Genomic DNA, 15,388 nt, shown 5'->3' with positions numbered 1-15,388 from the left:
GAGGAATGAGGCCCTGCCGGACCGAAGACCTAATGTGGCGCATTCTTATTAGCCCAAGTTCAGTGGCGCTGGCAGGAAGTTTTTCCCATCACCCGGTCTGTGGGTTACACTGAGCGTCTTCACACATTTCCTTGGAGTGGCTGGAACCCTTTTACATGTAACACTTTCTATTATATGGACATAACCCAAGAACGAATGCTTCCTCTGGGATGAATCATGCTGACAGATATACGGGAAGCAGTGGCTTTGGGGAAGTTGCGTGTTCGTACTTGTGTGCGCCCTGGATTCGGGCTACTTACAAGCCAAACTGAAGAGAGAGGCGAGCAGGACCGAGGTCGCGCTGAAGTGCAGGGCCCCCGCCGCGTTGCAGTCCACTTTGGAGTTCTTGCAGGAGCATACTTGTATCCTGAGGTCTGTGACGTTCGTCATGGGCGGTTTCCCTGAGTCAGTCACCATGATGGGCAGGTGGTAGTTGGCTTTGTTCAGGTTTTGGAGGAGGCTTACCAGGGCGTGCGTATCTGTGGGGGACCAGAGGACCTTTGTGAGAGAGGGTTAGACTTCCCCGAATAAAAGAGTCGGGTTTTGGTGACTCAAACCACACCAAACAGGCATCGCACGTTGGTTTATAACCCTGGGAGTGTTTAAACTTAAATTCATTTGGGCACCTGGGTGGCTCAGTCGGTTAAGCGTCCAACTTCAGCTGAGGTCATGATCTCACGGTCCGTGGGTTCGAGCCCCGCATTGGGCTCTGTGCTGACAGCTCAGCGCCTGGGGCCTGCTTCGGATTCTGTGTCTCCTTCGCTCTCTGTCCCTCCCCTACTAACGTTCTGTCTCTCCATCTCTCTCAAAAATGAATAAACATTAAAAAAATTTTTTAAACTTAAATTCATTAACAGCAAATAAAAATCCAAATTTGGGTTTTCGGTTGTGCCAGCCACATCTCAAGTGTCCAGCCACCGCATGTCGCGAGTGGCCACGGTGTCGGGCAGCGTCGCGTAGAACATTCCACCGCCAAGAAGTCCTGTGGCTCAGTGCTATTATTCTCTGTTTCAAAGGGACCCATTTTGTGGAGCTGACTGCATACCAAGAACTGCCCCCTGCAAATTTATGATACCGATAAAACCATCTTTGCAAAGATCACATTCAACATCTAAACAAACTGATGTAAAAATCCACTCTCACATCATTACACCCTGCGTCTTAAATATATACAATTTTTATTTGTCAGCTCAACTCTAATAGAGCTGGAACAAAGAAAAAAAGACAAAAAAAAAAAAAAGAAATAATCGGCTCAGAGCATTTTTACTTAAGAATCCAAGTTCAAATAATCACAATGAATTCTTAGACCAAAAAAACCCCCCAAAACAAAACAAAAAAACCCCAAAACTACTCAAACCCAAACTATCCATTTACTCTAAATGTGGGCAGGACCCACATGTGTTGCCCTGGGGTTCTATAGTCTACGTCTTTATTAGTCCTCAGCCATAGCTCTGCATTTGGGTGGGAGTCCGCAGCATAACCCCAGCACAGGGACTGAAATTTAGGGCCTTGTTTAGTGGGAATATGTGCTATGAGGCAGGCCTTGGGCAGCATGCAAAAATGGCCACCCCACATGGCCACTGTTTTTAGCCTCGGACTATTCTCTTTTCAAGTCAGTCAGATGACTGGGGATATATGTATATTACACACATATATATTATATATAACACACACATATATAATATATATAACATATATATTATATACAACATATCTAAAAATATATAAAATATATTATAACATATACAAAATATAATATTTTATAACACATATATTATATATAACATATACAACATATATAACACATAACACATATATTATATATAACATATATAACATATATATAATTTATATATAACATATATATAAAAATATATAACATATATAACATATGTATAATATATAACATTTATCATATGTATGCTATATATATTATATGTATGTTGTATATATTATATGTATGTTATATATAATATATATGTAACATATATATTATATATATGTACACACCCAATTTTTTTTGACTGCCTCTTTCTGGGCATGAACGGTGTTAGGTATTAAAAAAAAAAAAAAAAACTAGGGGCGCCTGGGTGGCGCAGTCGGTTGAGCGTCCGACTTCAGCCAGGTCACGATCTCGCGGTCCGTGAGTTCGAGCCCCGCATCGGGCTCTGGGCTGATGGCTCAGAGCCTGGAGCCTGTTTCCGATTCTGTGTCTCCCTCTCTCTCTGCCCCTCCCCCGTTCATGCTCTGTCTCTCTCTGTCCCAAAAATAAATAAATGTTGAAAAAAAAAATAAAAAAAAAAACTAGGACAAGGGAAAGGACTGAGAAGTCTCCATCTCTTACATAAAACCATGAGGAAGACTGAGCAATGACACGGAGGCAGAAACAGATGAAGTGTCATCCTGACCAGAAGGAGAAGCAACAGAAATAACCGATGTACGTAGTCACCCCAGTGAGGTGGCAGGATAACGGAAGGAACATTCTCCCATCTCCCTCGAGTGGACGAGACACTCGAAAAAGTTCCAGCTGGAACTTTCTGGAAAGAGCTGGTGATGGTTATTTAAATCCGCTACAGTCACAAAAACTAGCAAAGGAAGCACCAGCCCCTCAAACAAGAGAACGGTTGTTTTAATTAAAAATAATCAGTGTAACAGAACTCATTCCTTAAAAAAGCAATAAAACAGACAAACAGGCAAATGGAATCAATAACAAAAGGAAGGCACTAATAAAATGAGATATGAGATAAGGCCATTCAATGCGTACGAGATGTTTTAATAGAAAATTTTATGCGCAACTGTACATTTCCAAAAGTTAATGAAATGCGTAATTCCCCGTCCCTCTCGAAAAGTCTACCGCTGGTGGATGAGGAGGGTACTCTGGCTGGGTCAGCTGCAGGAGAAGTTCACTACCGGAGACAGAGTGTGGGTCACATGCGTGGATCCTGGTTTTTTACTTCATCGCACAACCAGGGGAACTCGGTAGTGAGCTCACATTTGCCCCAGGGAGGGAAGCGGGCGCGGTGATGTGGATACGGGGAATGTACCTCGGTCAGCACCCTGGTGTTGCGGCCTTAGGAAGGCAGATGGGACATGTTGGGCCAAGTTCCGAATTCTGCCTTCCCACATGGAAAGACTGGTAGAAGGGACGGGGCTTGCATGTGTCATAAGTGAGGGACAGGACGGCTGGGCAGTGATATCGCGGTGGAACGTGTAAGCCACGGTTGTTGCAAAGACGAAGGTAATTTTGAGGAGGTCTGCAGTGTAAAGTGGACGATGGAGGGTCAGAGGCTGAGACTCTTTACATTTTTTTAATGTTTATTTATTATTTTGAGACAGACAGAGAGAGAGACAGACAGACAGACAGACCGAGAGGGAGACACAGAATCTGAAGCAGGCTCCAGGCTCTGGGCTGTCAGCACAGAGCCTGACACGAGGCTCGAACTCACTGACTGTGAGATCATGATCTGAGATGAAATCACTTACGGTATAGGGTGTATGGTATAGGGTATACAATGCATCATGTAGAGTACAGAAGAGATAAGAAAAGAAACAAAAGAGAAAACTCTGATGCTTGCATTTTTAAGGAACCGATATGTATTTGTGCAGATTGTGTTCATCTGCTGGTGGGGAAACTGTCAGCATCGACAGGGTGTGAATCACTTGAAATCAACCCCTCGAGACCGGGAGTGAGTAGGAGGGAGCAAGAGTCTGGGGAAGGGAGGCAGGCTGGGGAAGCCAGGCTTCAAAGCCCGAGGAGCAGCTACAGAATGTGTAACTGGACTTACTGTTGATCTTGGAGATCTTCCAGACTTTGTCAGGAACGGCTTGTTTGTGGATCTCAAATTTGAAAGGGTCTGTATTTGGGTGAAGGTCCTTATCTGATGCTCCCAAAATGACTACGCTGAGGTTTTTGGCATCATCACAGACTTCAGCCACCGTGGGGTAGATGAAGGGGGCGTTGTCGTTGACATCCTCCAGAGTGATCAGCAAAGTCCCGGTGCCTGTAGCGGGAGGGTTGCCTATGGGGCAGAGAGCGAAGGTGTTAGCAGGGAGCTGCTGCAAGAGACCTCTGTCACCTGCTTTCCTCCAGTGTGCTGGCCACCTGCTAACAGGTTTCGAACAGGACTGAAGACAATAGCTTATGCATCTGTATAAAGTCGAGTGGTTAAAAGCCTTTTCTCATATATAAAACCTCTGATTTAAATTCTTTAGCACACGGGGGCGCCTGGGTGGCTCAGTTGGTCGAGCTATCATGGTCATGATCTCACCATTCCGGAGTTCGAGCCCCGCGTCGGGCTCCGTGCTGACAGCTCGGAGCCTGGAGCCTGCTTCGGATTCTGTGTCTCCCTCTCTCTCTGCCCCTAACCCATTCGCATTCTCTCTCTTTCAAAATAAATAAACATTAAAAAAAATAAAAATACATCAATTCTTTAGCACACTAGCCATAATAACAAATTAGAGGCAAAGAATGGAGATAGCAAATGGGACCTGTCCTCACTTACCAAGTGAAAGCTTTATCTAAATACCCGAGTATTCACATGTGCTGTTGGGACAGGGGAGGACGGAGGTCCCATGAGAGGAGGCTGTGTTTTGCACGTATGGAATAGTTCTGCCTTGACTGGCCAGTTGACTGGAGAGAGAAGGAGCTAATCCGGGGTTTTCCTCTGTGGGTGAAATGGGTCTGGGGGGCTGGCCTGGCTGGCCCGCCAGCATAGGACAGATTTAGAAAGTCAGGTTAGTGACGAGAAACAAAGTCACTAGCTGGCTACTGGGACAGATGAAGCGACCGTAATATAATCTTGGGGTCTTATTTTTAAGGCCTTGCATTTTCAATATTTCCGCGACTTCCACGTTTTTTACTGGAGGGAACATTATTTTTAAAAAGCCATTCTAATCACCCAGGTGATAGTGTCTTTCACTCAAAGAAAAGAATGTTTCATTTCAGTAAGACTCAGAGTGACTTTACTTCCTTTTTCTTAAATTTATTCTTAATCAGCTATGCATTAGAGATTTTGTCTTGGGACAAACCATTCGTTAATAGTTCCTAATTTCTGTGAGAAAGGTTAGATCGAAATTGGCAGGCCACACATCGTAAGCGTATGGATTTGCCCTATTCCAAAAAGGATTTGGCGCCCCCGTCAAATATGGTACTCGACAGGGGGCCTTGACCACATGAAGTCACCAGAAGTTTTTCAGAGAGACAGCAGAACATCTGCTCTGACTGATTTATGGAAACACACGTGATACTGGCAGGAGATGTTGGACATTGGAGGCAGGGAGACCAGCGATAGGTGGTCATGATGTCACGATGTGGGCAAGTTGGAGTGAGAAAGAAACGTCTTTTTGGGCGCCTGGGTGGCTCAGTCAGTTAAGTGTCCAACTCGCGATTTCAGCTCAGGTCACGATCTCACGGTTTGCTGAGTTTGAGCCTCGCGTTGGGTGCTGTGCCGACAGCGTGGAGCCTGCTTGGGATGCTCCTTCTCCCTCTCTCTCTGCGGCCCCCCACTCATGCTCTCTCCCAGAAGTAAATAAGTAAGCATTGAAAAAGGAAGAAAGAAAGAGACGTCTTGTCTTGGTGATCATGCACTCAGATGAGGCTGCTCGCAGAAAAGCGGAAGGTGGTGGGGAGCGCAGAGACGTGAGTTCAGCTCTGATTGGGCGAACAGCCCCTCAAATTCAGTGCGCCCGTGTAAAAGCGCACAGAGCTTAGGAGACACGCCAGCACTGGGTAGCGATGGAGGACTTGTCAGCAGAGAGGCTTTGAAATAGTCCTAGCCCATCAGGCAACGCGACGTGACAGGGCAGAATGGCCAAGGGGTGAAGGGTGAGGAAACCCCGGAGTTTAACGAGCGGCTGGTGGCTTGCAGAAGACATAGGGGACGTAAATTGGAAGAGGAGGCAACGGACGGCAGTGAAATGTGTCGTGACGCCCCAGAGGATAAGGGGTAGAGAGAAGCCACGGGATTTTACAAGGAGAAGGGGACTGATGACTTCTCTCTGAGAGCCTTCCACTATGGAAGAACCAGCTGGAAGGAAGCCGGGCAGTGAGTCAAGAAGTGACAATAGAGACTTTTCAGCGGGGCTGGTGGAAATGTAAATATATCGACACCCAGGGAGAGTTTTAGAATAAGCATTCCAATAAATAGCTGCTAACGTCGAAACACAAACGTCATTCACCAGCAGAAGGATGGCAACTTCTCATGGTGGCACACCACCAACTTTGGTTGGATCGAGAACTCAAAAGAAATGGGGCGCCTGGATGGCTTGGTTGTTTAAGTGTTCGACTTCGGCTCAGGTCATGATGTCATGGCCCGTGAGTTCGAGCCCCGCATCGGGCTCTGTGCTGACCGCTCAGAGCCTGGAGCCTGTTTCAGATTCTGTGTCTCCCTCTCTCTCTGCCCCTCCCCTGTTCATGCTCTGTCTCTCTCTGTCTCAAAAATAAATAAACGTTAAAAAAAAAAAAAAAGAAATGTGTAATTACTTTGAGCTTGGCTTTCCACTGTCAGCTTGTCTTTGGTAGAATTTCTTAATTGGAAAATTATTTTTCTTTTTTTTTATTGAATAAGTGAGCATCTCAGAGGAATCCATTATATTTTTTTCCGCTCTGAATATATCATGAATATATTCCACTCTGAATATATCATGATGAAGTGACATCATTTGGAAGAATGGATGAGAAGGCATTAGGAGATAGCTCCAGGGGCCCCGCAAATATGGGAGCTTCTGGGTTTCGGCAAAAATCCCTCTCCCCTTCTCATCCCTTTCTACTGGCCATCGTCAGTCCCCAGTGGCCTACTCAGCAGGACCAAATGTCAGCACCAAAGCATGGGTGAGAAATCCTCTCCTGTGGATTTTCAATTTCAGTAGGGAAAAAGCTTCAATTTGAGCAAAACTCCCAGGATGTGGAGCTAGAACTATGATTCCTCTTCCTTGCAGCCCCCCTCCGCCAGGAGCCCATGGGCCATGTTCTCAGGGTAGCTTCTTTAAGGATCAGAGGACATTCATCCTCTGGAGGGATCACCTGTGGTTGCCGGGGCTCCCGTCTTCATAGGTTAGAAGATAGAAAGGCCCCTGAGAGATGGACCATTCCTAGCAGTGGATTTTAAATGGAATGGGAGGTGGGTCCTCCTTTGGGAGTTTGGTGAAGGCCATGGTCCTGCTTCCAGAGAAAGGCACCTACATTCACAGAAGGTATTGCAGACCTTGTAAGTACAGCTGTAAGTTCAGGCAGCTGGTCTGGGATACCTCTGTTCGTGAGTATTTTATTTTGTTTTACTCAGAATCCTGACCAAATAGGATTTCCACTATAGCCAAAAAATACTGATTTTCCTGATAGATTCCATTATTTAGACGCCAGATGTGTGTGTGTGTGTGTGTGTGTGTGTGTGTGTGTGTGTGTATAATTTATGTAGCTACGTATCTATACATCATCTACATATCTATATATCTTATTGGTAAGAGACACAACTAAAAACAAAGTGTAGGGGCACCTGGGTGGCTTAGTAGGTTACATGTCTGAGTTTGGCTCAGGTCATGATCTCACAGTTTGGTTCTTGAGATCAAACCCCACATTGGTCTCTGTGCTGACGGCTCAGAGCCTGGAGCCTGCTTCAAATTCTGTGTCTCCCTCTCTCTCTGCCTCTCTCTCAAAAATAAATAAGCATTAAAAAACCCCACATAGTGTAATCCTAATTAAAATATCTATAATTAGAAAAAGATTAGAAAGAAATATACCAAACCTAGTGATTTTTGCTCCAGGTAATTAACATTAAAATAATACTTTAAAATTTTTTCTTTATAGCAACTATGTCCATTGTAATAATCAGAAACAGAAACGTAAATTCAAAAGTTATACAGAGGTTTAAAAATATTTTGGCAACTCTTTCTTTTCTCTCACTCCTTTGTTTTTATGACGAATTGATGTTTGGTATATTTACAGGGTTGGGCTTACCCCTACCACCTAATTTTAGAACCTTTCCATCACTCAAAAAAGGAAGCTGGGGCTCACTTGTACTTAACTCTTCATACCTAACTTCCAGCTCTAGGCAACCACTGATCTACTTTCTTTCTCTACAGATTCATGTTTTCTGGACGTTTCTATAAATGGAATCGTAGAGTAAGTGGCTTTCCCTGTCCGGCCTCTTTCACTTGGCATCATGGGTTTGAAGTTCATCCATGTTGTCGCAGGAATCACTTCCTTTTTATGGCTGAATGCTACTGCATTCCAAGGCCAGACCGTGTTTTGATGGACATTTGGGTTGTTGGCACTCTTGGTCTGATATGAATCATACCACTGTGAACACGAGCATAGAAGGGACGTTTTTTCACCTGCTGCAGTGCTCCAAATGTGTGTCCTCAAGAGCGTCCCCTTGGAAGAGTAGGGTCCCTGGTCTCACCACAGTGGGACGGGCTGGCTTCATACACACAGACCACCGGGATCTGGACAAGAACTTTCAGAACTAGCTCTGCAAAGTACAGGGAGGTGGTAGGTTTTTCTAGTCCCTGGTCTCACGTCGTCCCTGAGCTGGGTCTAGAGGCATGCAGCATGGCCCCTACCTTGGGACTCATGAGTGGGAGTGATTTTCGATGGGGAATAGTGTGCAAAGTGAGTCTGCCTATGTGAAGAATAAAATGCAGGGAGAGAGAGAGAGACAGGGGAGAAAAGCAGGAAGCTTATTCCTGAGCCCCGTGGGCTCTGAGCATCAGGACTGTTCTCCGGCCTGGTACTCAGTAGATTTTTTGAGTTAACTTAGGTTGACCGGAAAGAGCTAATGACGAATTGCTCTTTGCGTACATGTAGCATATATGGCTACATTTCCATAGGTTTCCAGCTCTATCTTGCTTCTATTCTGAGAGCAGTAATGACCTTGTCTATAGTCTCGTCCTTCCTCGTCCCCGCTAGAGGAGAAATAAAGGGTGCATTGGATGGGCTCTGTGAAACTGGGGCTGAGGGTAGGGAGTCCATGCCAGGGTCAAGGAGAGAGACCTCAGATGATGCGTCAAGAAGCTTGAGGACCCAATTTTGGGAGGAAAATCAGGAAGACGGGTCAATGTGAGAGGAGCCCAAGTTCAGATGTGGGCTCCTGAGAGAAGGAAGGCACCCCAGCTGGTTTCTGAGGCTTGTTTGCAGGGGCAAGAGGTGTGTGGGTGGCCATCTACTCTAAGTTCTCCCCGTGTTCCTGGGCTTCTGCTGAACCCTCACTAAGCAGCTATGAGCAAAGAAATGCCACATCTATTTCTTCATACGAACAGGGCTCTACCGTACCTTCGCCTTTGCTTAGAAGTGAGAGTGAACCCCGCTTCCTCTAAATAAGATTATCCTTTGTATTGTTTTCCTCAGCTGATGTTGTGTCTGCGGTGGCTTCTCAGTGTCACTATTTACGTATCTGTTTTGGGCTGTGCCCCATAAGCCAAGAATCTCGTCGCTTTCAAATCCATAAGCATTTAAAAAAATGGCTGTGTTAATGCAGAGCTTGCCAGTTCCATTTTGCACTCTGAAAAATTTAATAGCAAACCAACCCAAAACCCGGTCAGAAAATAGGTTTGCAAAATACAATGGCAGGTTTCCACGTGTAATGCTTCACGTGCACCTGAGGCAATTATTCACATAACTCAACCTTAAACATGCCTGGAGTTGGAGACAGTAATCTGCAGTCTGAGTGGTTCGTAAAGAATTCAACACTTTGGTCTTTTGTTTGTTTGTTTGTTTCCATTCTGCTAACTTCAGAGGAAAAAAGGGGAAGAGTTGATTTGGAGGCTGTGGTGAAACAGGAATGCCTCTTTTCATTCATTCAGTCAGCAACCATTTACTGGGGACTCTGCCCCGTGCGTGCCCGGCCGGATCTGCGCGGAAATCAACAGCTCGGATGCCGGCTCTGGAGATGCTAACGGTGTGGCAGGAACGGATACGGACACCGATGCGGGACAGCACGGTAAAGTGGGGAAAGACATGAGGATAAGGTGTCGTGGAAGCTTGTGGCATGGAATAACTTACTGCCTGGTGGCAGATCGGAAGGCTTTGTGAAGAGACAGCATTTGTGCGTGCAGGAACTGAGAATACTTTTGGAGAGGGAGCGGTTGTTCTGGAAGGAGGAAGTCGTGGGGCTGTTTTGTGGGAAGAAGTCAGGAGAATGGCTTTGATCAAGGCAGACGATGCTGCAGGCACGGGAGGAGGGGACTTGAATGAGGCACGAGGACGCAGGAAGACAGCCGGGCGCCAGCGCGGTTGGGATGTGGGGTCACGGGCTGGACCCAGGAGCGGGGTTAGGGGTGGTGGTGGAGGGGCATCAGGGGAATGGGTTCCAGCTGGGGGTGGGGGCTGTGCAGCCGGCTTTGCTATTCCCCAAAATGGGAAATGGGGATACAGAGGAGAATCAGCTAAGAGACGCTTCTGCGGGATGAACCGCGCTGGCAAAGATGGGCATCGCAGGCAGTATTTTAATGCCCAAATCAGTTTCTTTTCCCCAATGAATGTGTGAAAACATTGTGCTTAAGAGAGTTGATTTGGCTGCTCAACATGGAGATGTCCTTCTGTCGGGGAGATGAATCTCCCCTTAAATCTTAAATTTCCCCATAAGGCAGAGGTACGATGCCCATGTGGAAGGCGGCATGTTTTGGCCAATTTTCTGATTTAGAGCGCTACTCTGAGTGGAGGACTCTGTGGCCCATCCCTTCCCTGGAAAAGTGCTCAGACCACCACCAGGGTGGTCATCAGGTGGCACTTCCTAGCTGGCCTCAGACATGGGTGATTCTGCAATGATAAGGTTAGAAAATCAGTCAGTAACTCGGTCCAAGTCCATTGACTTAAACATCTGCTAGGTGTTTACTAGATGCCAGAATTTTGCATTCGTGATTTCCAGTCCTTATAACAACCCAGCAGGTGGGGAGTCTCAGACCAATCGTGGTCCATCGAGGTTGGGGGGCTGGCTTATTTCCAGGTGTCGCAGAGCACTGGGCCGCCACTCTCTCCACAGACCGCGCATGCTGTCAATAAATGGCCACGATCTCCGTCTCTCTATTACCAGATCTCCGGGCTTTTTTATCGGGCCATTTTGTCAGTGACAAAATTGTAGCTAGTATTTTCAACGTGATTGATATTTTGCTGGTACTTGAAATAACGAGGAATGATGGCTGGGTCTTCAATTTATTTTTCTTCCTCAATTACTATAACAGCTGAGATAAGGGGTGTTAAACTGGCTTAATTGGGTTGCCATCATAACTAATGGCTTGATTTTATCCAAACTAGCATATTTTAAGCAGAATTAATCTAAAGGATCTTACTACACCCCCCATGCAATCTACAACTTGGTGGACGTACAAAAAGAAAGACCACGAATCCGAGGCATCTGTCTAAAGTTCAGGTCTCCCCACCCCCTGTTGGAAGCTGGTGTTATTTGGTAGTTATTTCCCTATGGACCCAGATGACACTTTTTTTCTCTTTTAATCAATCTAAATGTACTTTGAACAATATTTCAATTTTGAGTCAACTGGCATTATCAGCACATCTATTATACAGGGAATGAGGGAAAAGGCAGGTCGAGACATGATAGATCTTAGCCTATGAAAAATCATTATCTCAGTGTATTCCATTTTAATCTTATAGCTGGTCTGCCTGCTTCTATATCTGTGTCTTCTTGGGAACCCACATCGCATTTTTCACCGGCAGACTCCAATACGCTTTCTATGAGTCGCTAAGTCACGAGAACGTGCGGCCGAATTTAATGATAATTTGGCTTGTTTTTACACTACCATTCCCCTGTTCTCCAGAATGAAAATAGATGGGGAACGGGACACTCTGATAATCATAGAAAGACTTAATCTGGATGCTAGAGATAGTATGGGCTTCTTGGCTCGAACTGTCTCATATGCGCTGAGCTCGAGGAAGAACCTGAACTGATCTCCCCCCCACCCCCGCCCCCACCGTCCCCTTTGTTTTCTTTAAACTCTCTCCATAGTGTGGGCGCTGGGGGCAAGGCCACTTGGACTTTACTGAAGCAAAATATTTGCCTTTCGTGTGTGGCGTCACAATTTAGATCTTCTCGGAGGGCAGAAGAACCACTGAATAACCATCAAGGAACGCTGAGCCCTGTACAATTTCAGGAATAAAGATGAGGTTATAGGTAAGAGGGAGGCAGGAGGGTCAACCCAGCAGAATTCGGAGCAAAAGGCCGTAAGCTGGAAATCAGCAGCCGGCTAGGCCGTGCCTGCCCATGACCATCCCCCGTGGGATTCCAGAGCTCTTAGGAGAAATTGCCTGTGACAGTTTTCAGCCCACATAAGACAGTGAGACTAACATTTGACCTTTCTGGTGATTACCTGAGCAGGAGCGACAATCACACAGGGATTTACCCGGTGCTAATTGCTGCCGGTTTGCTCCATTGTCAGCACATCCTCCAAAGGGATTCCATCTTACTGCGTTCCAGAATGTTCTCTCTCCACCTTGGTGTTTTCCTTAACAGTTGTTATCCGCCCCCAGCAATTTTGGCAGGCCAGCAATTTTGTGTTCGTTGACGTCTTTAACAGAAGGGTTCGCGTACTCTGAAGGCACGACCCTAACCTTTTCAGAAAATCTGGACCACAGAAGGTAAATGATGATATTCATCTCCAAAGATAAAATGCTTGCCAACGTGAAAGGTCATGCCTTATTAATCTGTAGGATTAAGGGCTTTATTCTTCCAATCACTTAACTGCAGCTGCTTCTGCTTTCGCAAAACAGAAGCATTTCACTTATAATTTAGGAACCGTGTTGTTAGGTAATTTGCAACTCATTAAAATTGATAATAGTTTATGAAAAGTGCCTTGTACATCCTTGACTGCTCTGTGGGTTACAACCTAACCTTTATCCATGGGGAGGGACCAGAGTGCCTTTCTTCCCCATGGGCGGGGTCAATATCACTGTGAAGCATGATTCCAGAATCCATCTAGACTGGCTTTGGGGCCCCATGCAAAGGTCCAAAGAGCTTTTCATCACTGTTAACCACAGAACAGGTCTCCAGCTCTGCTTCTGAGTGTATTTTTAAATTCTCCCATCCTGATCTCATAGTCTCTAGTCTCTAAGAGGTACCTAAAAGAAAATTCTCTTGCAGTGCTGCCTTGTCATTGTTCTCAACTGTGTCAGCAGAGCTGTGTGTAGTAAGTTAAGGTAGCAAAGCATTGTGCGGACCTGAGAATGTGAGCTTTGCTCTGTTCCCTCTGACATCCTGCCACTCATCTTTCCTGGAGTATCAGCCCATCAGCAGCTGAGACTGTCCTTCTATAGAACCGTAGGGTGCTGAGAGCCTACCTTTAGGGGAAACAGGTACTTGGAGAATACATGAATGGTTACAGCTCTCCGGGGGAAGGTGCTGCAGTCCAGGTACACACTCTCTGTGTAGTCATGCATTTTTTTTTTTTTTTGGCGTTAAGTTTTAATTGAAATATTAGGAACACTCGTATTTCTATAAATACACAGCTTAAAGGGTTTTCACAATCTGAACGCACCGACGTCGTCCAATATTACAGGGTCAAGAAAGACATCCAGCAGGTAATCTAGCAGTGATGATTGGCTCTGCCTGGGTTTGAGCTTTATATGCATGGAACCATTCAGGATGTGGTCTTCCGATCTGGCTTTGTTTGGCTCAATCTTACGTTTGCGAGATTCGTCCGTGTTGCTGCGAATAGTTGCAGATCGTTCCTTCTCAATGTTGTACGGTCTCAATTGTGTAAATGACCCCACTTTACTTACTGCATTCTTATCGGGCATTTGAGTAGTTTCCAGTTTGGGGGCTATTATGGATAGCGCTGTTATTAACATTCTGGCACATGCATTTTGGTGAACTATCCACATTTCTGTTGGATATATAGCTAGGTGTGTCATTCCTCAATCGTAGGGTGTACATTGGTCACCCTTAGCTGATACTTTCCGTGTCCAAAGTGTTTGTACCAGGTTGGCTTTCCACCAGCTGGATGTGAGGCTCCTGATGATTTCACATCCTTGCCAACACTCGGCATGTTCCATGTGACCAGTTCAACTCTTTGGTAGGTGGGTCACTGTATTGCATTTCATCGTATGCCTTTGACTGGTTTGTATTTTAATTTCTTTCTGCATAATTTAATTTTTATTTCTTTGAGTCACGGAGTTGTTTATCTCTCCCATGTTTATTGGCATTTATATATCCTCTGTTGTGAAGTACCCACTCAAGTTCCTTCCCTATCCTGTGTTGGGCTGTGTCTTTTGCTTACAGATTATAGGATTTCTTTGTATTGTAAATATCTTCTCTGGGGGTTACCTGTTTCCTTTCTTTTTTCTTTTTTTGCCAGAGTTTTTTTTTTTTTAAGTTTACTTTTTTATTTTGAGGTAGAGAGAGAGTGTGAGATAGGGAAGGGCAGAGAGAGAGAATCGTAAGCAGGCTCCGCACTGTTAGCACAGAGCCCGATGCAGGGCTTGAACTCACAAACCATGAGATCATGACCTGAGCCGAAATCAAGAGTTGGATGCTTAACCGACTGAGCCACCCAGGCGCCCCACCTTTTTACTTTCTTAATGATATCCTTTGATGAACTGAACTTGTGAATTTTAACATCACCTGCCACGTTTTCCTTTTTAAGGTGAATACTTTTGTGTCCCACTTAAAAAAATAGGCAAAGGCCTATGTCAAGGACACCGGTATGTTTTTCTCTAAAAGATGTATTATTTTACCTTTCATATTTTGGCCTGTAATATATTTAGAACTCATTACTGTATATTGTCTAAGAGAAGAGTCAGGATACACTTTTGTTTTTCATATGTGTATTCAATTAACCCCGCATTTTTATTGCAGAGACCATGCTTTCTTGTCTCCAACCACCGTGTCCTTGTCACAAACAGGGACTGTGTGTGTATCTGCTATTAAACTCTAAACTCTCTATTCTACTTCATCAGTCTGTTTTTTTCTGTCTGTGTGCAACCACCACAATTGTAACTACTATTGTTTTCTAATAGGTCTGAATATAGAAGGGCATAAGTCTGCCAACTTATTCTTCAAGGTTGCCTTGGCTAATTTTAACCCCTTATATTTCCATATGAATTTTATAATCCATTTCTTCTCCTTCACCTCAAAACAAAGACCTAGGATTCTGCTTGGTATCATGTTGAATCCTTTAGGTCAGTTTGGAGAGAATTTACATTTCAATAGCATTGACCTTCTAATCCATGAACATGGTATGTCCCTCTATTTGATAGAGTTAAAAATTCTCTTAGTAGTGAATTTTAGTTTTCGATACAGCATCTTTCTGCTGTGTCCTCACATGGCAGGGGTGGGGGCAGAGGAGCTCTCTGGGGTCTCTTTTAGAAGAGTATTAATCCCATTTAATGCTTCCATTTGCATGACCT

The 15,388-nt window shown here is 45.0% G+C and overlaps 1 protein-coding gene across 1 annotated transcript in view; it reads right to left on the bottom strand.

Moving 5' to 3' along the window:
- Positions 1 to 291: 291 nt before the first annotated feature.
- Positions 292 to 15,388, bottom strand: part of CDH13 (cadherin 13) — a 1,019,316-nt gene continuing 1,004,219 nt past the window's right edge. Inside the window, exons 13-14 of the mRNA XM_047077419.1 lie at positions 3,825 to 4,058; positions 292 to 518 (exon numbers count right to left, since the gene is read on the bottom strand). Of these exons, the coding sequence (XP_046933375.1) occupies positions 292 to 518; positions 3,825 to 4,058 (461 nt within the window). The remainder of the gene's footprint in view (positions 519 to 3,824; positions 4,059 to 15,388) is intronic.

Source organism: Lynx rufus, unplaced genomic scaffold (genome assembly GCF_022079265.1).
Source record: "Lynx rufus isolate CCGP_SWC_20201006 ecotype Redwood Valley unplaced genomic scaffold, mLynRuf1.p SCAF_16, whole genome shotgun sequence".
Lineage (NCBI taxonomy): Eukaryota > Metazoa > Chordata > Mammalia > Carnivora > Felidae > Lynx > Lynx rufus.
The sequence above is the reverse complement of the archived record's forward strand: the minus strand, read 5'-3'. Positions and strand labels throughout refer to the sequence as shown.